This window comes from Pseudorasbora parva, chromosome 6 (assembly GCF_024679245.1).
Source record: "Pseudorasbora parva isolate DD20220531a chromosome 6, ASM2467924v1, whole genome shotgun sequence".
Classification (NCBI taxonomy): domain Eukaryota; kingdom Metazoa; phylum Chordata; class Actinopteri; order Cypriniformes; family Gobionidae; genus Pseudorasbora; species Pseudorasbora parva.
This window is the reverse complement of record NC_090177.1, coordinates 11,019,227-11,046,411: the sequence shown is the minus strand read 5'-3', so window position 1 is coordinate 11,046,411 and position 27,185 is coordinate 11,019,227. Positions and strand designations below refer to the sequence as shown.

General features: G+C 32.3%; 2 protein-coding genes across 2 annotated transcripts in view; one reads left to right on the top strand and one right to left on the bottom strand.

Annotated features, from left to right (window-relative positions):
* LOC137078368 (protein-glutamine gamma-glutamyltransferase K-like) overlaps positions 1 to 21,361 on the bottom strand; it is a 119,101-nt gene extending 97,740 nt beyond the window's left edge. Inside the window, exon 1 of the mRNA XM_067445585.1 lies at positions 21,343 to 21,361. The gene's annotated coding sequence lies outside the window, so the exon portion shown is untranslated. The remainder of the gene's footprint in view (positions 1 to 21,342) is intronic.
* Positions 21,362 to 21,451: 90 nt separating this feature from the next.
* On the top strand, positions 21,452 to 26,981 carry tgm1l6 (transglutaminase 1-like 6). The gene is given in 14 exon segments (XM_067445588.1): positions 21,452 to 21,524; positions 21,816 to 22,174; positions 22,293 to 22,484; positions 23,502 to 23,753; positions 23,871 to 23,989; positions 24,193 to 24,300; positions 24,421 to 24,598; positions 24,691 to 24,829; positions 24,911 to 25,103; positions 25,191 to 25,344; positions 25,587 to 25,871; positions 25,950 to 26,110; positions 26,194 to 26,330; positions 26,476 to 26,981. Coding segments are annotated over 14 exon segments (2,427 nt in total). The 5' UTR covers positions 21,452 to 21,522; the 3' UTR covers positions 26,624 to 26,981.
* Positions 26,982 to 27,185: the final 204 nt, after the last annotated feature.

Here is a 27,185-nt window from a genome sequence, read left to right as displayed (position 1 = left end):
TAATTAAATAAATTCACTTTTACGTCATAGTATACACTGTCGTTTTTTGAGGTTTTTGTCCATTTATACTTTTTGTGATAATTGAATAAATTCACTTTTACGTCATAGTATACACTGTCGTTTTTTGAGGTTTTTGTCTATTTTTACTTTTTGTGATAATTGAATAAATTCACTTTTACGGCATAGTATACACTGTCGTTTTTTGAGGTTTTTGTCCATTTTGAATTTTTTTGATTTTTGAATAAATTCACTTTTACGTCATAGTATACACTGTCGTTTTTTGAAGTTTTTGTCCATTTTTACTTTTTGTGATAATTGAATAAATTCACTTTTACGTCATAGTATACACTGTCGTTTTTTGAGGTTTTTGTCCATTTTGAATTTTTGTGATAATTGAATAAATTCACTTTTACGTCATAGTATACACTGTCGTTTTTTGAGGTTTTTGTCCATTTTGAATTTTTTTGAATTTTGAATAAATTCACTTTTACGTCATAGTATACACTGTCGTTTTTTGAGGTTTTTGTCCATTTTTACTTTTTGTGATAATTGAATAAATTCACTTTTACGTCATAGTATACACTGTCGTTTTTTGAGGTTTTTGTCCATTTTGAATTTTTGTGATAATTGAATAAATTCACTTTTACGTCATAGTATACACTGTCGTTTTTTTGAGGTTTTTGTCCATTTTGAATTTTTTTGATTTTTGAATAAATTCACTTTTACGTCATAGTATACACTGTCGTTTTTTGAGGTTTTTGTCCATTTTTACTTTTTGTGATAATTGAATAAATTCACTTTTACGTCATAGTATACACTGTCGTTTTTTGAGGTTTTTGTCCATTTTGAATTTTTTTGATTTTTGAATAAATTCACTTTTACGTCATAGTATACACTGTCGTTTTTTGAGGTTTTTGTCCATTTTTACTTTTTGTGATAATTGCATAAATTCACTTTTACGTCATAGTATACACTGTCGTTTTTTGAGGTTTTTGTCTATTTTTACTTTTTGTGATAATTGAATAAATTCACTTTTACGGCATGTATACACTGTCGTTTTTTGAGGTTTTTGTCCATTTTGAATTTTTTTGATTTTTGAATAAATTCACTTTTACGTCATAGTATACACTGTCGTTTTTTGAGGTTTTTGTCCATTTTTACTTTTTGTGATAATTGAATAAATTCACTTTTACGTCATAGTATACACTGTCGTTTTTTGAGGTTTTTGTCCATTTTGAATTTTTTAGATTTTTGAATAAATTCACTTTTACGTCATAGTATACACTGTCGTTTTTTGAGGTTTTTGTCCATTTTTACTTTTTGTGATAATTGAATGAATTCACTTTTACGTCATAGTATACACTGTCGTTTTTTGAGGTTTTTGTCCATTTTGAATTTTTTTGATTTTTGAATAAATTCACTTTTACGTCATAGTATACACTGTCGTTTTTTGAGGTTTTTGTCCATTTTTACTTTTTGTGATAATTGAATAAATTCACTTTTACGGCATAGTATACACTGTCGTTTTTTGAGGTTTTTGTCCATTTTGAATTTTTTTGATTTTTGAATAAATTCACTTTTACGTCATAGTATACACTGTCGTTTTTTGAGGTTTTTGTCCATTTTGAATTTTTTAGATTTTTGAATAAATTCACTTTTACGTCATAGTATACACTGTCGTTTTTTGAGGTTTTTGTCCATTTTTACTTTTTGTGATAATTGAATAAATTCACTTTTACGTCATAGTATACACTGTCGTTTTTTGAGGTTTTTGTCCATTTTGAATTTTTTTGATTTTTGAATAAATTCACTTTTACGTCATAGTATACACTGTCGTTTTTTGAGGTTTTTGTCCATTTTTACTTTTTGTGATAATTGAATAAATTCACTTTTACGGCATAGTATACACTGTCGTTTTTTGAGGTTTTTGTCCATTTTGAATTTTTTTGATTTTTGAATAAATTCACTTTTACGTCATAGTATACACTGTCGTTTTTTGAGGTTTTTGTCTATTTTAACTTTTTGTGATAATTGAATAAATTCACTTTTACGTCATAGTATACACTGTCGTTTTTTGAGGTTTTTGTCCATTTTTACTTTTTGTGATAATTGAATAATTTCACTTTTACGGCATAGTATACACTGTCGTTTTTTGAGGTTTTTGTCCATTTTGAATTTTTTTGATTTTTGAATAAATTCACTTTTTCGTCATAGTATACACTGTCGTTTTTTGAGGTTTTTGTCCATTTTGAATTTTTTTGATTTTTGAATAAATTCACTTTTACGTCATAGTATACACTGTCGTTTTTTGAGGTTTTTGTCCATTTTTACTTTTTGTGATAATTGAATAAATTCACTTTTACGTCATAGTATACACTGTCGTTTTTTGAGGTTTTTGTCCATTTTGAATTTTTTTGATTTTTGAATAAATTCACTTTTACGTCATAGTATACACTGTCGTTTTTTGAGGTTTTTTTCAATTTTAATTTTTGTGATAATTGAATAAATTCACTTTTACGTCATAGTATACACTGTCGTTTTTTGAGGTTTTTGTCCATTTTTACTTTTTGTGATAATTGAATAAATTCACTTTTACGGCATAGTATACACTGTCGTTTTTTGAGGTTTTTGTCCATTTTGAATTTTTTAGATTTTTGAATAAATTCACTTTTACGTCATAGTATACACTGTCGTTTTTTGAGGTTTTTGTCCATTTTTACTTTTTGTGATAATTGAATAAATTCACTTTTACGTCATAGTATACACTGTCGTTTTTTGAGGTTTTTGTCCATTTTGAATTTTTTTGATTTTTGAATAAATTCACTTTTACGTCATAGTATACACTGTCGTTTTTTGAGGTTTTTGTCTATTTTTACTTTTTGTGATAATTGAATAAATTCACTTTTACGGCATAGTATACACTGTCGTTTTTTGAGGTTTTTGTCCATTTTGAATTTTTTTGATTTTTGAATAAATTCACTTTTATGTCATAGTATACAATGTCGTTTTTTGAGGTTTTTGTCCATTTATACTTTTTGTGATAATTGAATAAATTCACTTTTACGGCATAGTATACACTGTCGTTTTTTGAGGTTTTTGTCCATTTTTACTTTTTGTGATAATTGAATAAATTCACTTTTACGGCATAGTATACACTGTCGTTTTTTGAGGTTTTTGTCCATTTTTACTTTTTGTGATAATTGAATAAATTCACTTTTACGTCATAGTATACACTGTCGTTTTTTGAGGTTTTTGTCCATTTTGAATTTTTGTGATAATTGAATAAATTCACTTTTACGTCATAGTATACACTGTCGTTTTTTGAGGTTTTTGTCCATTTTGAATTTTTGTGATAATTGAATAAATTCACTTTTACGTCATAGTATACACTGTCGTTTTTTGAGGTTTTTGTCCATTTTTACTTTTTGTGATAATTGAATAAATTCACTTTTACGTCATAGTATACACTGTCGTTTTTTGAGGTTTTTGTCCATTTTTACTTTTTGTGATAATTGAATAAATTCACTTTTACGTCATAGTATACACTGTCGTTTTTTTGAGGTTTTTGTCCATTTTGAATTTTTTTGATTTTTGAATAAATTCACTTTTACGTCATAGTATACACTGTCGTTTTTTGAGGTTTTTGTCCATTTTGAATTTTTTTGATTTTTGAATAAATTCACTTTTACGTCATAGTATACACTGTCGTTTTTTGAGGTTTTTGTCTATTTTAACCTTTTGTGATAATTGAATAAATTCACTTTTACGTCATAGTATACACTGTCGTTTTTTGAGGTTTTTGTCCATTTTTACTTTTTGTGATAATTGAATAATTTCACTTTTACGGCATAGTATACACTGTCGTTTTTTGAGGTTTTTGTCCATTTTGAATTTTTTTGATTTTTGAATAAATTCACTTTTTCGTCATAGTATACACTGTCGTTTTTTGAGGTTTTTGTCCATTTTGAATTTTTTTGATTTTTGAATAAATTCACTTTTACGTCATAGTATACACTGTCGTTTTTTGAGGTTTTTGTCCATTTTTACTTTTTGTGATAATTGAATAAATTCACTTTTACGTCATAGTATACACTGTCGTTTTTTGAGGTTTTTGTCCATTTTGAATTTTTTTGATTTTTGAATAAATTCACTTTTACGTCATAGTATACACTGTCGTTTTTTGAGGTTTTTTTCAATTTTAATTTTTGTGATAATTGAATAAATTCACTTTTACGTCATAGTATACACTGTCGTTTTTTGAGGTTTTTGTCCATTTTTACTTTTTGTGATAATTGAATAAATTCACTTTTACGGCATAGTATACACTGTCGTTTTTTGAGGTTTTTGTCCATTTTGAATTTTTTAGATTTTTGAATAAATTCACTTTTACGTCATAGTATACACTGTCGTTTTTTGAGGTTTTTGTCCATTTTTACTTTTTGTGATAATTGAATAAATTCACTTTTACGTCATAGTATACACTGTCGTTTTTTGAGGTTTTTGTCCATTTTGAATTTTTTTGATTTTTGAATAAATTCACTTTTACGGCATAGTATACACTGTCGTTTTTTGAGGTTTTTGTCCATTTTGAATTTTTTTGATTTTTGAATAAATTCACTTTTACGTCATAGTATACACTGTCGTTTTTTGAGGTTTTTGTCAATTTTTACTTTTTGTGATAATTGAATAAATTCACTTTTACGTCATAGTATACACTGTCGTTTTTTGAGGTTTTTGTCTATTTTTACTTTTTGTGATAATTGAATAAATTCACTTTTACGGCATAGTATACACTGTCGTTTTTTGAGGTTTTTGTCCATTTTGAATTTTTTTGATTTTTGAATAAATTCACTTTTACGTCATAGTATACACTGTCGTTTTTTGAGGTTTTTGTCCATTTTTACTTTTTGTGATAATTGAATAAATTCACTTTTACGTCATAGTATACACTGTCGTTTTTTGAGGTTTTTGTCCATTTTGAATTTTTGTGATAATTGAATAAATTCACTTTTACGTCATAGTATACACTGTCGTTTTTTGAGGTTTTTGTCCATTTTGAATTTTTTTGAATTTTGAATAAATTCACTTTTACGTCATAGTATACACTGTCGTTTTTTGAGGTTTTTGTCCATTTTTACTTTTTGTGATAATTGAATAAATTCACTTTTACGTCATAGTATACACTGTCGTTTTTTGAGGTTTTTGTCCATTTTGAATTTTTGTGATAATTGAATAAATTCACTTTTACGTCATAGTATACACTGTCGTTTTTTGAGGTTTTTGTCCATTTTGAATTTTTGTGATAATTGAATAAATTCACTTTTACGTCATAGTATACGCTGTCGTTTTTTGAGGTTTTTGTCCATTTTGAATTTTTTTGAATTTTGAATAAATTCACTTTTACGTCATAGTATACACTGTCGTTTTTTGAGGTTTTTGTCCATTTTTACTTTTTGTGATAATTGAATAAATTCACTTTTACGTCATAGTATACACTGTCGTTTTTTGAGGTTTTTGTCCATTTTGAATTTTTGTGATAATTGAATAAATTCACTTTTACGTCATAGTATACACTGTCGTTTTTTTGAGGTTTTTGTCCATTTTGAATTTTTTTGATTTTTGAATAAATTCACTTTTACGTCATAGTATACACTGTCGTTTTTTGAGGTTTTTGTCCATTTTTACTTTTTGTGATAATTGAATAAATTCACTTTTACGTCATAGTATACACTGTCGTTTTTTGAGGTTTTTGTCCATTTTGAATTTTTTTGATTTTTGAATAAATTCACTTTTACGTCATAGTATACACTGTCGTTTTATGAGGTTTTTGTCCATTTTGAATTTTTGTGATAATTGAATAAATTCACTTTTACGTCATAGTATACACTGTCGTTTTTTGAGGTTTTTGTCCATTTTGAATTTTTTTGATTTTTGAATAAATTCACTTTTACGTCATAGTATACACTGTCGTTTTTTGAGGTTTTTGTCCATTTTTACTTTTTGTGATAATTGAATAAATTCACTTTTACGTCATAGTATACACTGTCGTTTTTTGAGGTTTTTGTCCATTTTGAATTTTTGTGATAATTGAATAAATTCACTTTTACGTCATAGTATACACTGTCGTTTTTTGAGGTTTTTGTCCATTTTGAATTTTTTTGATTTTTGAATAAATTCACTTTTACGTCATAGTATTCACTGTCGTTTTTTTAGGTTTTTGTCCATTTTTACTTTTTGTGATAATTGAATAAATTCACTTTTACGTCATAGTATACACTGTCGTTTTTTGAGGTTTTTGTCCATTTTGAATTTTTGTGATAATTGAATAAATTCACTTTTACGTCATAGTATACACTGTCGTTTTTTGAGGTTTTTTTCCATTTTGAATTTTTTTGATTTTTGAATAAATTCACTTTTACGTCATAGTATACACTGTCGTTTTTTGAGGTTTTTGTCAATTTTTACTTTTTGTGATAATTGAATAAATTCACTTTGACGTCATAGTATACACTGTCGTTTTTTGAGGTTTTTGTCCATTTTGAATTTTTGTGATAATTAAATAAATTCACTTTTACGTCATAGTATACACTGTCGTTTTTTGAGGTTTTTGTCCATTTATACTTTTTGTGATAATTGAATAAATTCACTTTTACGTCATAGTATACACTGTCGTTTTTTGAGGTTTTTGTCTATTTTTACTTTTTGTGATAATTGAATAAATTCACTTTTACGGCATAGTATACACTGTCGTTTTTTGAGGTTTTTGTCCATTTTGAATTTTTTTGATTTTTGAATAAATTCACTTTTACGTCATAGTATACACTGTCGTTTTTTGAAGTTTTTGTCCATTTTTACTTTTTGTGATAATTGAATAAATTCACTTTTACGTCATAGTATACACTGTCGTTTTTTGAGGTTTTTGTCCATTTTGAATTTTTGTGATAATTGAATAAATTCACTTTTACGTCATAGTATACACTGTCGTTTTTTGAGGTTTTTGTCCATTTTGAATTTTTTTGAATTTTGAATAAATTCACTTTTACGTCATAGTATACACTGTCGTTTTTTGAGGTTTTTGTCCATTTTTACTTTTTGTGATAATTGAATAAATTCACTTTTACGTCATAGTATACACTGTCGTTTTTTGAGGTTTTTGTCCATTTTGAATTTTTGTGATAATTGAATAAATTCACTTTTACGTCATAGTATACACTGTCGTTTTTTTGAGGTTTTTGTCCATTTTGAATTTTTTTGATTTTTGAATAAATTCACTTTTACGTCATAGTATACACTGTCGTTTTTTGAGGTTTTTGTCCATTTTTACTTTTTGTGATAATTGAATAAATTCACTTTTACGTCATAGTATACACTGTCGTTTTTTGAGGTTTTTGTCCATTTTGAATTTTTTTGATTTTTGAATAAATTCACTTTTACGTCATAGTATACACTGTCGTTTTTTGAGGTTTTTGTCCATTTTTACTTTTTGTGATAATTGCATAAATTCACTTTTACGTCATAGTATACACTGTCGTTTTTTGAGGTTTTTGTCTATTTTTACTTTTTGTGATAATTGAATAAATTCACTTTTACGGCATGTATACACTGTCGTTTTTTGAGGTTTTTGTCCATTTTGAATTTTTTTGATTTTTGAATAAATTCACTTTTACGTCATAGTATACACTGTCGTTTTTTGAGGTTTTTGTCCATTTTTACTTTTTGTGATAATTGAATAAATTCACTTTTACGTCATAGTATACACTGTCGTTTTTTGAGGTTTTTGTCCATTTTGAATTTTTTAGATTTTTGAATAAATTCACTTTTACGTCATAGTATACACTGTCGTTTTTTGAGGTTTTTGTCCATTTTTACTTTTTGTGATAATTGAATAAATTCACTTTTACGTCATAGTATACACTGTCGTTTTTTGAGGTTTTTGTCCATTTTGAATTTTTTTGATTTTTGAATAAATTCACTTTTACGTCATAGTATACACTGTCGTTTTTTGAGGTTTTTGTCCATTTTTACTTTTTGTGATAATTGAATAAATTCACTTTTACGGCATAGTATACACTGTCGTTTTTTGAGGTTTTTGTCCATTTTGAATTTTTTTGATTTTTGAATAAATTCACTTTTACGTCATAGTATACACTGTCGTTTTTTGAGGTTTTTGTCTATTTTAACTTTTTGTGATAATTGAATAAATTCACTTTTACGTCATAGTATACACTGTCGTTTTTTGAGGTTTTTGTCCATTTTTACTTTTTGTGATAATTGAATAATTTCACTTTTACGGCATAGTATACACTGTCGTTTTTTGAGGTTTTTGTCCATTTTGAATTTTTTTGATTTTTGAATAAATTCACTTTTTCGTCATAGTATACACTGTCGTTTTTTGAGGTTTTTGTCCATTTTGAATTTTTTTGATTTTTGAATAAATTCACTTTTACGTCATAGTATACACTGTCGTTTTTTGAGGTTTTTGTCCATTTTTACTTTTTGTGATAATTGAATAAATTCACTTTTACGTCATAGTATACACTGTCGTTTTTTGAGGTTTTTGTCCATTTTGAATTTTTTTGATTTTTGAATAAATTCACTTTTACGTCATAGTATACACTGTCGTTTTTTGAGGTTTTTTTCAATTTTAATTTTTGTGATAATTGAATAAATTCACTTTTACGTCATAGTATACACTGTCGTTTTTTGAGGTTTTTGTCCATTTTTACTTTTTGTGATAATTGAATAAATTCACTTTTACGGCATAGTATACACTGTCGTTTTTTGAGGTTTTTGTCCATTTTGAATTTTTTAGATTTTTGAATAAATTCACTTTTACGTCATAGTATACACTGTCGTTTTTTGAGGTTTTTGTCCATTTTTACTTTTTGTGATAATTGAATAAATTCACTTTTACGTCATAGTATACACTGTCGTTTTTTGAGGTTTTTGTCCATTTTGAATTTTTTTGATTTTTGAATAAATTCACTTTTACGTCATAGTATACACTGTCGTTTTTTGAGGTTTTTGTCTATTTTTACTTTTTGTGATAATTGAATAAATTCACTTTTACGGCATAGTATACACTGTCGTTTTTTGAGGTTTTTGTCCATTTTGAATTTTTTTGATTTTTGAATAAATTCACTTTTATGTCATAGTATACAATGTCGTTTTTTGAGGTTTTTGTCCATTTATACTTTTTGTGATAATTGAATAAATTCACTTTTACGGCATAGTATACACTGTCGTTTTTTGAGGTTTTTGTCCATTTTTACTTTTTGTGATAATTGAATAAATTCACTTTTACGGCATAGTATACACTGTCGTTTTTTGAGGTTTTTGTCCATTTTGAATTTTTTTGATTTTTGAATAAATTCACTTTTACGTCATAGTATACACTGTCGTTTTTTGAGGTTTTTGTCCATTTTTACTTTTTGTGATAATTGAAAAAATTCACTTTTACGTCATAGTATACACTGTCGTTTTTTGAGGTTTTTGTCCATTTTGAATTTTTTTGATTTTTGAATAAATTCACTTTTACGTCATAGTATACACTGTCGTTTTTTGAGGTTTTTGTCCATTTTTACTTTTTGTGATAATTGAATAAATTCACTTTTACGTCATAGTATACACTGTCGTTTTTTGAGGTTTTTGTCTATTTTTACTTTTTGTGATAATTGAATAAATTCACTTTTACGTCATAGTATACACTGTCGTTTTTTGAGGTTTTTGTCCATTTTTACTTTTTGTGATAATTGAATAATTTCACTTTTACGGCATAGTATACACTGTCGTTTTTTGAGGTTTTTGTCCATTTTGAATTTTTTTGATTTTTGAATAAATTCACTTTTTCGTCATAGTATACACTGTCGTTTTTTGAGGTTTTTGTCCATTTTGAATTTTTTTGATTTTTGAATAAATTCACTTTTACGTCATAGTATACACTGTCGTTTTTTGAGGTTTTTGTCCTTTTTTACTTTTTGTGATAATTGAATAAATTCACTTTTACGTCATAGTATACACTGTCGTTTTTTGAGGTTTTTGTCCATTTTGAATTTTTTTGATTTTTGAATAAATTCACTTTTACGTCATAGTATACACTGTCGTTTTTTGAGGTTTTTTTCAATTTTAATTTTTGTGATAATTGAATAAATTCACTTTTACGTCATAGTATACACTGTCGTTTTTTGAGGTTTTTGTCCATTTTTACTTTTTGTGATAATTGAATAAATTCACTTTTACGGCATAGTATACACTGTCGTTTTTTGAGGTTTTTGTCCATTTTGAATTTTTTAGATTTTTGAATAAATTCACTTTTACGTCATAGTATACACTGTCGTTTTTTGAGGTTTTTGTCCATTTTTACTTTTTGTGATAATTGAATAAATTCACTTTTACGTCATAGTATACACTGTCGTTTTTTGAGGTTTTTGTCCATTTTGAATTTTTTTTATTTTTGAATAAATTCACTTTTACGTCATAGTATACACTGTCGTTTTTTGAGGTTTTTGTCCATTTTTACTTTTTGTGATAATTGAATAAATTCACTTTTACGGCATAGTATACACTGTCGTTTTTTGAGGTTTTTGTCCATTTTGAATTTTTTAGATTTTTGAATAAATTCACTTTTACGTCATAGTATACACTGTCGTTTTTTGAGGTTTTTGTCCATTTTTACTTTTTGTGATAATTGAATAAATTCACTTTTACGTCATAGTATACACTGTCGTTTTTTGAGGTTTTTGTCCATTTTGAATTTTTTTTATTTTTGAATAAATTCACTTTTACGTCATAGTATACACTGTCGTTTTTTGAGGTTTTTGTCTATTTTTACTTTTTGTGATAATTGAATAAATTCACTTTTACGGCATAGTATACACTGTCGTTTTTTGAGGTTTTTGTCCATTTTGAATTTTTTTGATTTTTGAATAAATTCACTTTTATGTCATAGTATACAATGTCGTTTTTTGAGGTTTTTGTCCATTTATACTTTTTGTGATAATTGAATAAATTCACTTTTACGGCATAGTATACACTGTCGTTTTTTGAGGTTTTTGTCCATTTTTACTTTTTGTGATAATTGAATAAATTCACTTTTACGGCATAGTATACACTGTCATTTTTTGAGGTTTTTGTCCATTTTGAATTTTTTTAATTTTTGAATAAATTCACTTTTACGTCATAGTATACACTGTCGTTTTTTGAGGTTTTTGTCCATTTTTACTTTTTGTGATAATTGAATAAATTCACTTTTACGTCATAGTATACACAGTCGTTTTTTGAGGTTTTTGTCCATTTTGAATTTTTGTGATAATTGAATAAATTCACTTTTACGTCATAGTATACACTGTCGTTTTTTGAGGTTTTTGTCCATTTTGAATTTTTTTGAATTTTGAATAAATTCACTTTTACGTCATAGTATACACTGTCGTTTTTTGAGGTTTTTGTCCATTTTTACTTTTTGTGATAATTGAATAAATTCACTTTTACGTCATAGCATACACTGTCGTTTTTTGAGGTTTTTGTCTATTTTTACTTTTTGTGATAATTGAATAAATTCACTTTTACGGCATAGTATACACTGTCGTTTTTTGAGGTTTTTGTCCATTTTGAATTTTTTTGATTTTTGAATAAATTCACTTTTACGTCATAGTATACACTGTCGTTTTTTGAGGTTTTTGTCCATTTTTACTTTTTGTGATAATTGAATAAATTCACTTTTACGATAGTATACACTGTCGTTTTTTGAGGTTTTTGTCCATTTTGAATTTTTTTGATTTTTAAATAAATAAATTCACTTTTACGTCATAGTATACACTGTCGTTTTTTGAGGTTTTTGTCCATTTTTACTTTTTGTGATTATTGAATAAATTCACTTTTACGTCATAGTATACACTGTCGTTTTTTAAAGTTTTTGTCCATTTTGAATTTTTTTGATAATTGAATAAATTCACTTTTATGTCATAGTATACACTGTCGTTTTTTGAGGTTTTTGTCCATTTTTACTTTTTGTGATAATTGAATAAATTCACTTTTACGTCATAATACACACTGTCGTTTTTTGAGGTTTTTGTCCATTTTTACTTTTTGTGATAATTGAATAAATTCACTTTTACGTCATAGTATACACTGTTGTTTTTTGAGGTTTTTGTCCATTTTGAATTTTGTTGATTTTTGAATAAATTCACTTTTACGTCATAGTATACACTGTTGTTTTTTGAGGTTTTTGTCCATTTTTACTTTTGTGATAATTGAATAAATTCACTTTTACGTCATAGTATACACTGTCGTTTTTGAGGTTTTTGTCCATTTTGAATTTTTTTGATTTTTGAATAAATTTACTTTTACGTCATAGTATACACTGTCGTTTTTTGAGGTTTTTGTCGATTTTTACTTTTTGTGATAATTGAATAAATTCACTTTTACGTTATAGTATACACAGTCGTTTTTTGAGGTTTTTGTCCATTTTTACTTTTTGTGATAATTGAATGAATTCACTTTTACGTCATAGTATACACTGTCGTTTTTTGAGGTTTTTTGTCCATTTTAGTTTTTTTGGATTTTTGAATAAATTCACTTTTACGTCATAGTATACACTGTCGTTTTTTGAGGTTTTTGTCCATTTTTACTTTTGTGATAATTGAATAAATTCACTTTTACGTCATAGTATACACTGTCGTTTTTTGAGGTTTTTGTCCATTTTTACTTTTTGTGATAATTGAATAAATTCACTTTTACGTCATAGTATACACTGTTGTTTTTTGAGGTTTTTGTCCATTTGTACTTTTTGTGATAATTGAATAAATTCACTTTTACGTCATAGTATACACTGTCGTTTTTTGAGGTTTTTGTCCATTTTTACTTTTTGTGATAATTGAATAAATTTACTTTTACATCATAGTACACACTGACGTTTTTTGAGGTTTTTTGTCCATTTTGAATTTTTTTTGATTTTTGAATAAATTCACTTTTACGTCATAGTATACACTGTTGTATTTTGAGTTTGTCCATTTTGAATTTTTTTGATTTTTGAATAAATTCACTTTTACGTAATAGTATACACTGTCGTTTTTTTGAGGTTTTTGTCCATTTTGAATTTTTTTGATTTTTGAATAAATTCACTTTTACATCATAGTATACACTGTCGTTTTTTGAGGTTTTTGTCCATTTTTACTTTTTGTGATAATTGAATAAATTCACTTTTACGTCATAGTATACACTGTCGTTTTTTAAGGTTTTTGTCCATTTTGAATTTTTTTGATTTTTGAATAAATTCACTTTTACGTCATAGTATACACTGTCGTTTTTTGAGGTTGTCGTCTTTTTACTTTTTTTGATTTTTGAATAAATTCACTTTTACGTCATAGTATACACTGTCGTTTTTTGAGGTTTTTGTCCATTTTTACTTTTTGTGATAATTGAATAAATTCACTTTTACGTCATAGTATACACTGTCGTTTTTTGAGGTTTTTGTCTATTTTTACTTTTTGTGATAATTGAATAAATTCACTTTTACGGCATAGTATACACTGTCGTTTTTTGAGGTTTTTGTCCATTTTGAATTTTTTTGATTTTTGAATAAATTCACTTTTACGTCATAGTATACACTGTCGTTTTTTGAGGTTTTTGTCCATTTTTACTTTTTGTGATAATTGAATAAATTCACTTTTACATCATAGTATACACTGTCGTTTTTTGAGGTTTTTGTCCATTTTGAATTTTTTTGATTTTTGAATAAATTCACTTTTACGTCATAGTATACACTGTCGTTTTTTGAGGTTTTTGTCCATTTTGATTTTTTTTGATTTTTGAATAAATTCACTTTTACGTCATAGTATACACTGTCGTTTTTTGAGGTTTTTGTCCATTTTTACTTTTTGTGATAATTGAATAAATTCACTTTTACATCATAGTATACACTGTCGTTTTTTGAGGTTTTTGTCCATTTTTATTTTTTTTTATTTTTGAATAAATTCACTTTTACGTCATAGTATACACTGTCGTTTTTTGAGGTTTTTGTCTATTTTTACTTTTTGTGATAATTGAATAAATTCACTTTTACGTCATAGTATACACTGTCGTTTTTTGAGGTTTTTGTCCATTTTGATTTTTTTTGATTTTTGAATAAATTCACTTTTACGTCATAGTATACACTGTCGTTTTTTGAGGTTTTTGTCCATTTTGATTTTTTTTGATTTTTGAATAAATTCACTTTTACGTCATAGTATACACTGTCGTTTTTTGAGGTTTTTGTCCATTTTGATTTTTTTTGATTTTTGAATAAATTCACTTTTACGTCATAGTATACACTGTCGTTTTTTGAGGTTTTTGTCCATTTTTACTTTTTGTGATAATTGAATAAATTCACTTTTACATCATAGTATACACTGTCGTTTTTTGAGGTTTTTGTCCATTTTTACTTTTTGTGATAATTGAATAAATTCACTTTTACGTCATAGTATACACTGTCGTTTTTTGAGGTTTTTGTCTATTTTTACTTTTTGTGATAATTGAATAAATTCACTTTTACGGCATAGTATACACTGTCGTTTTTTGAGGTTTTTGTCCATTTTGAATTTTTTTGATTTTTGAATAAATTCACTTTTACGTCATAGTATACACTGTCGTTTTTTGAGGTTTTTGTCCATTTTTACTTTTTGTGATAATTGAATAAATTCACTTTTACATCATAGTATACACTGTCGTTTTTTGAGGTTTTTGTCCATTTTGATTTTTTTTGATTTTTGAATAAATTCACTTTTACGTCATAGTATACACTGTCGTTTTTTGAGGTTTTTGTCTATTTTTACTTTTGTGATAATTGAATAAATTCACTTTTACGTCATAGTATACACTGTCGTTTTTTGAGTTTTTTGTCCATTTTTACTTTTTGTGATAATTGAATAAATTCACTTTTACATCATAGTATACACTGTCGTTTTTTGAGGTTTTTGTCCATTTTGATTTTTTTGATTTTTGAATAAATTCACTTTTACGTCATAGTATACACTGTCGTTTTTTGAAGTTTTTGTCTATTTTTACTTTTTGTGATAATTGAATAAATTCACTTTTACGTCATAGTATACACTGTCGTTTTTTGAGGTTTTTGTCCATTTTGATTTTTTTTTATTTTTGAATAAATTCACTTTTACGTCATAGTATACACTGTCGTTTTTTGAGGTTTTTGTCCATTTTTACTTTTTGTGATAATTGAATAAATTCACTTTTACGTCATAGTATACACTGTCGTTTTTTGAGGTTTTTGTCCATTTTTACTTTTTGTGATAATTGAATAAATTCACTTTTACGTCATAGTATACACTGTCGTTTTTTGAGGTTTTTGTCCATTTTTACTTTTTGTGATAATTGAATAAATTCACTTTTACGTCATAGTATACACTGTCGTTTTTTGAGGTTTTTGTCCATTTTTACTTTTTGTGATAATTGAATAAATTCACTTTTACGTCATAGTATACACTGTCGTTTTTTGAGGTTTTTGTCCATTTTTACTTTTGGTGATAATTGAATAAATTTACTTTTACATCATAGTACACACTGACGTTTTTTGAGGTTTTTTGTCCATTTTGAATTTTTTTTGATTTTTGAATAAATTCACTTTTACGTCATAGTATACACTGTCGTATTTTGAGTTTGTCCATTTTGAATTTTTTTGATTTTTGAATAAATTCACTTTTACGTAATAGTATACACTGTCGTATTTTGAGTTTTTTGTCCATTTTGAATTTTTTTTGATTTTTGAATAAATTCACTTTTACGTAATAGTATACACTGTCGTATTTTGAGTTTTTGTCCATTTTGAATTTTTTTGATTTTTGAATAAATTCACTTTTACGTAATAGTATACACTGTCGTATTTTGAGTTTTTGGTCCATTTTGAATTTTTTTGATTTTTGAATAAATTCACTTTTACGTAATAATATACACTGTCGTATTTTGAGTTTTTGTCCATTTTGAATTTTTTTGATTTTTGAATGAATTCACTTTTACGTAATATATACACTGGGCTAGAGAGGAGCAATTAAATTGACTGATAGACAACTACTCTGTAAGTGTTTGTAACTTTTCTCATTTGATTGTTTGTTCATTTGTTGTTGGATAAGTGTGTCTGTGTAGTGCAGAGGTGTGTATTATTAGTTTTGGTATATTCTCTCGGTGTGTGTGGGAGTTAGCATTTGTTGAGTTAGCATTTGTTTGGTCATTGCCACATTGGGAGTGAGTTTGTTGGGGGCGTGGCCAGCGAGGTATTAAAAGCCTTGTGTGTTTGAAGCATTTTGGCTAGAGAGGAGCAATTAAATTGACTGATAGACAACTACTCTGTAAGTGTTTGTAACTTTTCTCATTTGATTGTTTGTTCATTTGTTGTTGGATTAGTGTGTCTGTGTAGTGCAGAGGTGTGTATTATTAGTTTTGGTATATTCTCTCGGTGTGTGTGGGAGTTAGCTTTTGTTGAGTTAGCATTTGTTTGGTCATTGCCACGTTGGGAGTGAGTTTGTTGGGGGCGTTCCCAGATGCTTTTAATAATGATACTCAAGTGAGTATAAATAGCGTGATAGTCCGCGGCAGCGGAAGCGGCAGTGTGAAGCCCTCCTTGTGTGAAGACCTACGAGTGTAAAGACTTCAACTCTTCCCAGTGCAACTCCGCCCGAGCAAGGACCCGGGCAAGGCACTTGAGTATCATCTTCCTTTTCATTATTTGTGTTCGGCTCTAAATTCTATCTGGCCTTTTCTCTGATCTGTATTCACCATGTGCTTTCAAATCTCAACTATAACTACTAGCACTCGTAAATCACGCTCTGTACGCACGAGACGCCGTAATCCTAATAATTTGCGCTATATCCTAACATCCTCTGCTACTTTATTCTTTATTCCAATTGGTCTCTGGAATTGCCAGTCGGCTGTAAACAAAGCAGACTTTATTTCATCTATTGGGACTCATTCTCAGCTTAGCCTCATGGCCCAAACTGACACCTGGATCAAACCAGAGGACACTGCCACTCCTGCAGCCCTCTCAAGCAATTATACTTTTTCACACACTCGTCGGCCTATTGGGAAGGGTGGGGGTACTGGTTTGCTTATCTCAAATGATTGGAAATTTGATCCATTACCGTCTCTACCGGCCAATTCATTTGAATCACACTCAATCACTATTACTCACCCTGTTAAAATCCATGTGGTAGTGGTCTATCGTCCTCCAGGTCACCTCGGTAACTTTGTGGAGGAGTTGGATGTGTTACTTTCTAGCTTCCCTGAGGATGGCACTCCACTGATTCTGCTTGGTGACTTCAACATCCATCTTGATAAACACCTAGCTGCAGACTTCAGCACTCTACTGACTTCATTTGACCTTAAGTTAGTATCTACTACGGCTACTCACAGATCAGGTAACCAATTAGACCTGGTCTACACACGCAACTGCTCCACGGACAACACTTTAGTTACTCCATTACACACCTCAGACCACTTTCTCATCACTCTTAACCTCATACTGACTCCTGATACAAAACGTACTCCTACACAGATTACCTTTCAGCGTAATCTACGCTCACTCTCTCCCTCTCGCCTATCCACTATGGTTTCATCTTCACTCCCTCCACCTGCTCAGTTCTCAGCACTGGACACTAACAGTGCTACCGACACTCTTTGCTCCACTCTAACATCCTCCTTAGACAGTTTTTGCCCCCTTTCATCCAGACCAGCCCGCCCCACCCCATCTGCCCCCTGGCTGTCTGAAGTTCTCCGTGAACATCGCTCTGGACTCAGGGCGGCAGAGAGGAAATGGCAGAAATCTAAAAACTATACTGACCTTGCCTTTTATCAGTCTCTTCTCTCTTCTTTCTCTACAAATGTCTCCACTGCTAAAACAACATACTACCACAACAAAATCAACAATTGCTCTGACTCTCGCCAACTCTTTAAAACATTCTCCTCTCTCCTTTGTCCACCTCCTCCCCCTCCTTCATCAACTCTTACAGTTGATGACTTTGCATCATTTTTCACCAACAAAACAGCTCTCATTAGCAAACAGTTCTCCTCATCACAAACTGACACGCACATCTCAACAACTAACACGAACACGCTTCCATCTTTCTCTCCAGTCTCCGAGGCAGATATTTCTAAACTCATCCTTTCCAATCACCCTACTACCTGTCCACTTGATCCTATTCCCACTCACCTCCTTCAGGCTATTTCTTCTTCAATCACTCCTGCACTCACTCACATTGTCAACACTTCTCTTCACACGGGAACCTTTCCCACAGCATTTAAGCAGGCTCGGGTAACCCCACTGCTTAAGAAACCCTCTCTGAATCGAGCACTTTTAGAAAACTACCGACCGGTATCCCTTCTGCCTTTCATCGCAAAGACCCTTGAGCGAGTTGTGTTCAATCAACTCTCTATGTTTCTTGAACGGGACAACCTCCTAGACAACAACCAATCCGGCTTCAAAAGCGGCCATTCGACCGAGACTGCCTTGCTCTCGGTAACTGAGGCACTGAGACTGGCAAAAGCAGCTTCCAAATCCTCAGTGCTCATTCTGCTGGATCTGTCTGCTGCTTTTGACACAGTTAACCACCAGATCCTCCTGTCAACACTTAAGAGGACGGGGATCTCAGGATCTGCTCTCCAGTGGTTCAGGTCTTACCTCTCTGGTAGGTCCTACAGGGTGTCATGGAGAGGTGAAGTGTCTAAGTCACATCATCTAGCTACTGGGGTTCCACAGGTCCTACAAGGGCTCAGTCCTTGGACCACTTCTCTTCTCCATCTACATGTCATCATTAGGTTCTGTCATTCAGAAACACGGCTTCTCCTATCACTGCTATGCTGATGACACTCAACTCTACTTCTCATTTCAACCAGATGATCCTACAGTCAGTGTTCGTATCGCTGCCTGTCTGACAGACATTTCTGACTGGATGAAAGAGCATCATCTTAAACTCAATCTTGCAAAGACAGAATTACTTGTTTTCTCAACCAACCCAGCACTTCATCAAAATTTCTCCATTCAGCTTGGTTCATCGACCATAACTCCATCAAGGACAGCAAGAAACCTTGGAGTTGTGATTGATGACCAGTTAAACTTCACTGACCACATTACTGCAACAGCCCGGTCCTGCAGATTTGCTTTATACAACATTAGAAAGATTAGACCCTTCCTATCAGAACAGGCTGCACAACTCCTGGTTCAAGCTCTTGTTCTCTCCAGACTGGATTATTGTAATGCTCTTCTGGCTGGACTTCCAGCATGCACTATCAAACCCTTGCAGCTGATCCAGAATGCAGCGGCGAGAGTGGTCTTTAATGAGCCGAAGAGAGCGCATGTTACGCCTCTCTTCATCAAACTGCACTGGTTGCCAATGGCTGCTCGCATCAAATTCAAGGCACTAGTTATCGCCTACAAAACAACCACTGGCTCTGCACCAATATACCTAAATTCACTTGTTCAGACTTACACACCCTCCAGAAGCTTGCGTTCTGCGAGTGAGCGGCGCCTCGTGGTTCCATCCCAAACAGGCATGAAATCGCTCTCACGGACATTTTCCTGGACCGTTCCCACCTGGTGGAATGACCTGCCGATCTCAATTCGTGCTGCCGAGTCTGTAGCCATTCTTAAAAAACATCTTAAGACACATCTTTTCCATTTGCACTTGACCAATACAGAATAGCACTTACTGATCACCAAAGCAACGACCAAAAGCGCACACTCCTGGATCATATCTACGTCTCTCATCCGGATTTGTGCCTTCAGGCGGGTATGTTACATAGTTATCATAACTATCAGAATCCAGTGTTCTGTATATTGCGTACGTGAGTTTTAGTTGTAGATGGCTATTGCTGCGCGTTTAGCTAGAATACAAAACCAACCCATTGGGCCACTGAATCTGCATTAACGACAACAGCTGGGGCAACAGCCTTAGTCCTAATGGGTTGTTATCATAGCTATCAAAATCCAGTGTTCGGCACTTTGCGTACGTGAGTTTTTGTTGTAGATGTCTGTCTATAAAAAAAAAAAAAAAAAAAAATTGTTGTGTATTGTGCTAATTAATTGTGATTTCTTACAGGTTTTTGGCCTTGTCTGTTCCGTTGCTTCTATTACTCTCCCCTTTTTTGTAAGTCGCTTTGGATAAAAGCGTCTGCTAAATGATTAAATGTAAATGTAAATGTAAATACACTGTGGTATTTTGAGTTTTTTGTCCATTTTGAATTTTTTTGATTTTTGAATAAATTCACTTTTACGTAATAGTATACACTGTCGTATTTTGAGTTTGTCCATTTTGAATTGTTTTGATTTTTGAATAAATTCACTTTTACGTAATTGTATACACTGTCGTATTTTGAGTTTTTTTGTCCATTTTGAATTTGTGTGATAATTGAATGAATTCACTTTTACATAATAGTATACACTGTCGTATTTTGAGTTTTTTGTCCATTTTTACTTTTTGTGATAATTCAATAAATGCACTTTTACGTAATATTATACACTGTTGTATTTTGAGTTTTTGTCCATTTTGCATTTTTTTGATTTTTGAATAAATTCACTTTTACGTAATAGTATACACTGTCGTATTTTGAGTTTTTTTGTCCATTTTGAATTTGTTTGATAATTGAATGAATTCACTTTTACGTCATAGTATACTCTGTCGTATTTTGAGTTGTCGTCCATTTTGAATTTGTGTGAAATTGAATAAATTCACTTTTACGTAATAGTATACACTGTCTTTAGATCTTTTGGCAATTACATGTCATATAGTCTATAACATGCTCTTACAAATAATTTTTTTGGGAGGAGTAAAATATATGTGGTTTCAACAACCAGATGCATTTACACTTGCCCAGTTTTGCCTTAAGTGGTGCGAGCAATCAGATTTAAATTTGTCTTAAAAGCGTTTCATAAGGCATTTACACCTGGTCTTTTCACGATCCGATAGCTATCTGATCAGAGAATGTTTATGAGATTATTTTATGAGAGTATTATGAGTTTTTGTTTTATTTATATAATTTTAAAACAACAACAAGATTTTGGTTAAAAGTAAAACAGTACAACTTTTAATTTGCACAAAATAGATCTGCAAGAACGTTAATTAAGAAAGAAATATACAAAAATAAAAACTCTACTTAAATTTTTTTTTTTTTACATTTTTTAAATTATTGTATCATCATAGAATCGAACCTGTGACATTGCTATGACAAGTGTGGCATTAATATAAATTAGCTTTTATTCTTTACTTTTAAATTTCGCAATCTCTGTGAGTCCAAAACAATTTAACTAAGACATTAATTTACTTAAATCCCTAAAAGTAAACATTCAAATTAACATATGTCACTCACCCAAAATCCTTTCTTCTTTCTCATAGGAGATGTGGACAGGGTGGAGATGGACATGAAGTATATATATAGCCAGGGCTGCAGTGGAAAGAACAGCTGGTTAAAGCAGGACTCACTGTTCACTTGCTTCAGTAAATCAAGTTCTCAGTTCAGTTTCTCTTTAACAAGGTCAAGGACTAAAACATGTAAGTAATCAACTTTGACTTCACTTCAGATTTGTTATCTGGTTTTATTTTGCACAAATGTATTGTTTTTCTGGACCCAAAAACAAGAAAAAGGTTAAAATGATTTACCTTGCTGTCAAATAAATGCAGCTTGAGTTCTAGAAACATGACTTATTTTGAATGCTTATTGATTTAATATTTAGGAAATTCATCAAAAATAATGATCAACCTGAACTTGGGCATTGCCAAACAATTATCTATTAATTTTAATTTTAAATTAGACACACTATTTTTTCCCCGTTTTTCTGACAGGATGCATTTTGAAAGCAACCCATGCACTAACCTCTGCACCTTCAGCCGTTTCCCAATGATCATACAGCAGGTGGACGACAGCTGGAAAGGTGCATGCTGCACACAAGTTTATACCAACCCTGGTGTTAATCCATGTGCAAATCTATGTGTAAATCCATGTGCAAATGTTCATGTGAATCCATGCATAAATACATATGTGAACCCATGTGCAAATCCTTGTGTAAGGCCATGCGTCAACCCATGCGTTAACCCATGTGCTACTCTATCCACTAATCCTTGCAAATAAGTCACTCCATGCCATGATTATGAGACTAAAGAAGTATATGATTTCAAAATCAAGTGAGACTGTGGAAGTGATAGTAGGATTTGTAGAGCTTCGGCCCTAGAATGCATGGTGGGAAATGTATTATTGTATTAACTTACTGAAGGATCTGTTTGATATTTAATGGCTTGCCTTCTGCTTTTTCGTTTTCTCAGAAGCTGTCCTCCGAGTGAGTAAAGTCGATCTTCTCAAGTGCAGGACTGGACAGAATCGTCAGGAACATCACACACACTGTTTCCCTGATGATCACCTCATCGTCCGCAGAGGACAGTGTTTCAATATGTGGGTTGATCTGTGCCGTCCTTTCAATCCCAGCTGCGACAAACTTCACCTGGAGCTGAAACTAGGTTAGTTACTGTATGGCCCGCACATGCAAGAGGACATAATAATAATTATAATAATAATAGATTTTATTTATAATGCACTTTTCATTACGAAGAATCTCAAAGTGCAACAAGGGGGGGGGGGGGGGGATAACAAAAAAAAAAAGAAAAAAAAAAAGAATAACAAGTAAAAATATAGAATACTACAAACAATCAACCAACACAGAAAACAGAACAGAAACAGAGCTGATGGTGAACAGAAACAGAGCTGATGGTGGACAGAAAACAGCTGATGGTGGAAGTCTCTGTTAGCTCCGCAGCACACTGTGGTCCACTCCATGTTTCAGATTTCTCCCAGCGGCAGTGTCCCGATGACATCGCCGAGGCACGGCAGCTGAAGACCAGATGATGGGTCTTCTTCATGATGATTCAAACGATGGGGATCGCTGCAGCACCATGCAGGAGCAGAACATTCCTCCGGGCACTTCTGTGGACACACCGGGGCTGGCGCAGATGTCGCTCCACGGTCGCAATGCAGGACGGAACAGCGGCGCAGCCGAGAAGCAGAACATCCCAACATCATGCCGGACGCCGACGACGAAAGCCCGGATGACGCTAGCCCGGTGCAAACTTCAGCCACCATGCAGCTTAAGCCCAAGGGAGACCACCAGTGAGCACCCGCGGGCGAGAAACATCAAATGTCCTCCAAACCAGAAACCAACCGCAGCAATTCAAACGTAAACATTAGAGAAGCGGTTGAAAACGGCGAAACGACGAACAACGACCAGTGGCTGCCAGCAATCAGCAACAGTCCCAATTGTAGCTCTGACTGTTAGACTAGTCACAAACATAAGGAAATAAAATAAAATGTAAATCTAATAGTACATTAACATGATTTGTTGTGGGTGGAGAAGCGGCGAACAGATAACGCCAGCGTCCTCTCCCCCACGTTGCCTCAAATACACATGCAGATACAGTACAGAGGAGGAACTTATACTTCTACCCTCACTGGAATCTCTTGTTCTTCTGTGTACTTTACAGGTCATATTCCATCCATCCGGGATGGCACTTATGTGATCGTTCCAATTGTGGAAGAATTCAAGAAAGACTGCTGGGGAGCAAAGATCGTCGAAAAGGGCCAAAACCGTATCAAACTGTGTGTGCACTCTCTTCCGACTGCTTGCATTGGGCGATACCAACTGAGTGTCGTGACTCACTGTGCAGGAGGAAGATTCACTTTACCATGTGTTCCTGAAAATGACATTTACATGCTGTTCAACCCCTGGTGTAAAGGTACATGTTTGAGTACACTTTAAAATAACACACAAAACCAAATGAGAATATGAAGATTAAATTGAATGTGGAAAGAAAGCTTTATGAACCTTCAAATCCAATTTTCTGTGTTCTCAGACGACTGTGTGTACCTGCATGAGGAGGCAGAGAGAGTCGAGTATGTGCTAAATGACATGGGCAGAATCTACTATGGAACTAAACAGCAGATTGGCTGCAGGACATGGAACTTTGGTCAAGTAAGAGCCAAACTTTTATACAAATATTCCAAAAGTTCCTACACACAAGTTTACAGTATGTCAGAGAGACTCTGCAAAACGAGTGATGTCAAAAGGGGTTGTGTGTTACAAAAAGAAAACAAAAAGAAAGCAACCGTAACAAAAGTTAGCATTACAGATGTTCCACAATTTCTAATTTGGTCCCTCTACCGCCTGATTCTTAGTTTGAGGAGGGAGTCTTGGCTGCATGCTTGTATGTGTTGGAGAAGAGTTGCACCCCTTGCTCAGGATGGGGAAGCCCCGTTAACATATCCAGAGTGGTGTCTGACATGGTGAGTCTTTATTTTCTTTCTATCAACAGTCTGATTTGATGTTAGAGAGCATTAAATGATACTTATGCATGAAACTTGCTGCTACATAAAAACATATTTTCAATCATCTCTCCTTAACAGGTTATTGCCAACAAAGACCGTGGTGTGTTGGTGGGTAACTGGTCAAACTGCTATGGAGATGGAACTTCTCCTACATCCTGGTGCGGCAGCAGTGCCATCCTGAAACAATACCACAAATGTGGAGGAATACCTGTCAAATATGGACAGAGCTTGGCCTTTGCTGGAGTCACCAACACACGTAAGAGTTCAGGCAGAATGGGCAAGGAGAAAAAAGGTTTGAGAAAGTGACTGTAGAACTAATGCACTTCTTTTTCTTTTTCTCTCTCGTAGTGTTGAGGTGTTTGGGCATTCCCACTCGTCCAGTCTCAAACTTCTGTTCTGCTCATGACACTGATGTTTGTTTGACAACTGACATCTATTTGGATGAGAAATTTCAGTTGATAGATCACATGAACTGTGATTCAATCTGGTAAGTATCATGAACATTTGTCATGTTCCCAAAAGTTCCTCTGAATGTGCATAGAGTGACTATTTTCTTCTCTTCGTGTAGGAACTACCACGTGTGGAATGAGGCCTGGATGGCTCGTTCAGACCTGCCATCTGGTTTCGGAGGTTGGCAGGTGCTTGATTCCACTCCTCAGCTGACCAGCCAGGGCTTCTTCCGCTGCGGCCCGACCTCTGTTGCTGCGATCCGCAGTGGACAGACCTTCCTGAAGAATGATGTGCCCTTCCTTTTCGCAGAAGTGCGTTAATTTCTTTAATTTGGCATTCTGTCATACAGAGATTAACATTATGACTTATGATATCTGTTTGTTTCCTTGTGTCTCCAGGTGAACAACGATAAAGTTTACTGGCAGAGGAAAAGTAATGGGACATTTGGTGTTGTTCATGTTGAGAAGGATGTAGTAGGTCACTGCATCAGCACAAAGGCCGTCGGCTCAGATCAACGAATAGATATCACAAACCTCTACAAACACCCACTAGGTGAGAATTCAAACATTAACACAAAATACTTACATTTGAAATAGTAAATGATGTGGTGCAACATATGCTCCAGAAACATTACGCTATTGGTGAATATGAGGATGAAGGTTGAAGATGAAGGTTCAATCTATAACACTCCCTTCCATGTATTTCTCATAAAGAGGTGAAAGGCCAAAAAAGAAACAAGTAAAAGTGGATCAGTCTTTTTAATTGTACTTCTGCCTCCTGCTTTCATTAATCAGGTTCGGAAGAGAAGTGTGCTGCTTTGGAAACAGCCCTTCGTCATGGCTCCAGGAGATGCACATACCCACTGCCCTGTGCTGAGGATGTTGTCTGTGAAATCAGCCTGAAGGGTGATGGGCCGTGTGTGGGAAAAGATGCAGTGCTTTGCATCAATCTAAAAAACAAATGCAGCTCACCTCGTAGCGTCACCCTCCACAGCCATGCAGCAGCCATGTACTACACTGGAGTCAGGAAGACCTTCCTGAAGAGAGACCAGACATGCATTGAGCTCAAGCCCTCTGAATGTGAGAAATTATAAAGTTTCATTTAATTTGTTGGATATTTAAAATATGCACTTGTAACGAAAGCATGAATATTTATAGGCAAACCTATGGAATGGACCCTGAGTTATGACGAGTATAAGGAGCACCTGGTGGATCACGCCACCCTGATGCTCAATCTCTTTGGACAAGTCGCTCAGACTAAGCAGATTCTGGCCACCCAGTACAGCTTCAGACTGCGGACTCCAGATCTGGTTATCGCTGTGAGTTAAATGATTTAACTTATTCTGTTGATCAGTTTAAATAGTTTAGTGCTGAATTGTGTCTTGTATGTGGTTCTTCTCAGCCTGTTTGTGATGCTGTCGTGGGTCAAGAAGTGCCAGTCAAAATCACATTCCAGAATCCACTGCCTTGTGTCCTGAAGAACTCGGTATTCCGCTTTGTGGGACTTGGACTGCAGCATGCCAGAGTTGTTAACTATGGGTAAATTTTTTATTATTAATTGCTCTGTTAAATAATAAACCATTTTTGCGTTATTTCGTTTATTTCTAATTTCCTTGAATGTAAGAATAAGATAAAAAATATATATAAATTATAGTAATAATAAATAATATGTTTTCTTCCTCAGTGACATTGCAGGACATGCCACCGTGTGCCTGACTGAGAAATGTATTCCCAAGTGTCACGGGCCACATAAACTTCTTGCCTCATTCGACTGTCCTCAGCTCACTCAGGTGCATGGATTCACCAACATTGTGGTCAAACAGCACAGCTAATCCAATCAAATAGCCAACAGAGAGGGTATTTTCGTAGGATAATTTCTACTGTGTGATTCACATGATCTGCAAACTGAATTTCACTTCATCTACTAAAGACAAATGTTACAGCTTGATTGTGGTCTTGGAACTTGTTCTCTGAATATTGTGATTTTCATCCTGTTGATTAATAATTTCCCTTCTTTAAGTAATATATTGTGATATGGGATAAGCAATTCCTTTTAATGCAGATTATGATGACGTCCGGTTAAAATGAATGAATTACATAAAAAAAGAAAAAAAAAGAGGTGTCCTTGTGTAACTTGAGAGATTTACATTAACATCTTATAATCAGTTCATTATATAATCAATTAACATTCCCTGGGGTCTTCTTTTAGTTGTTTTCTTCATGCTAATAATATAACTTTAGAAAATCATGCGGTTTAATGATGCTTATTATTACACTCTAAAAAATTAAAGTAAGTAAAAAACAACCCAATGTTGGGTCAAATATGGACTAACCCAGCAGTTGGGTTGTTTTAACCCAGCGATTGGGTTGTATTAAGCAAATATTTAACCCAAC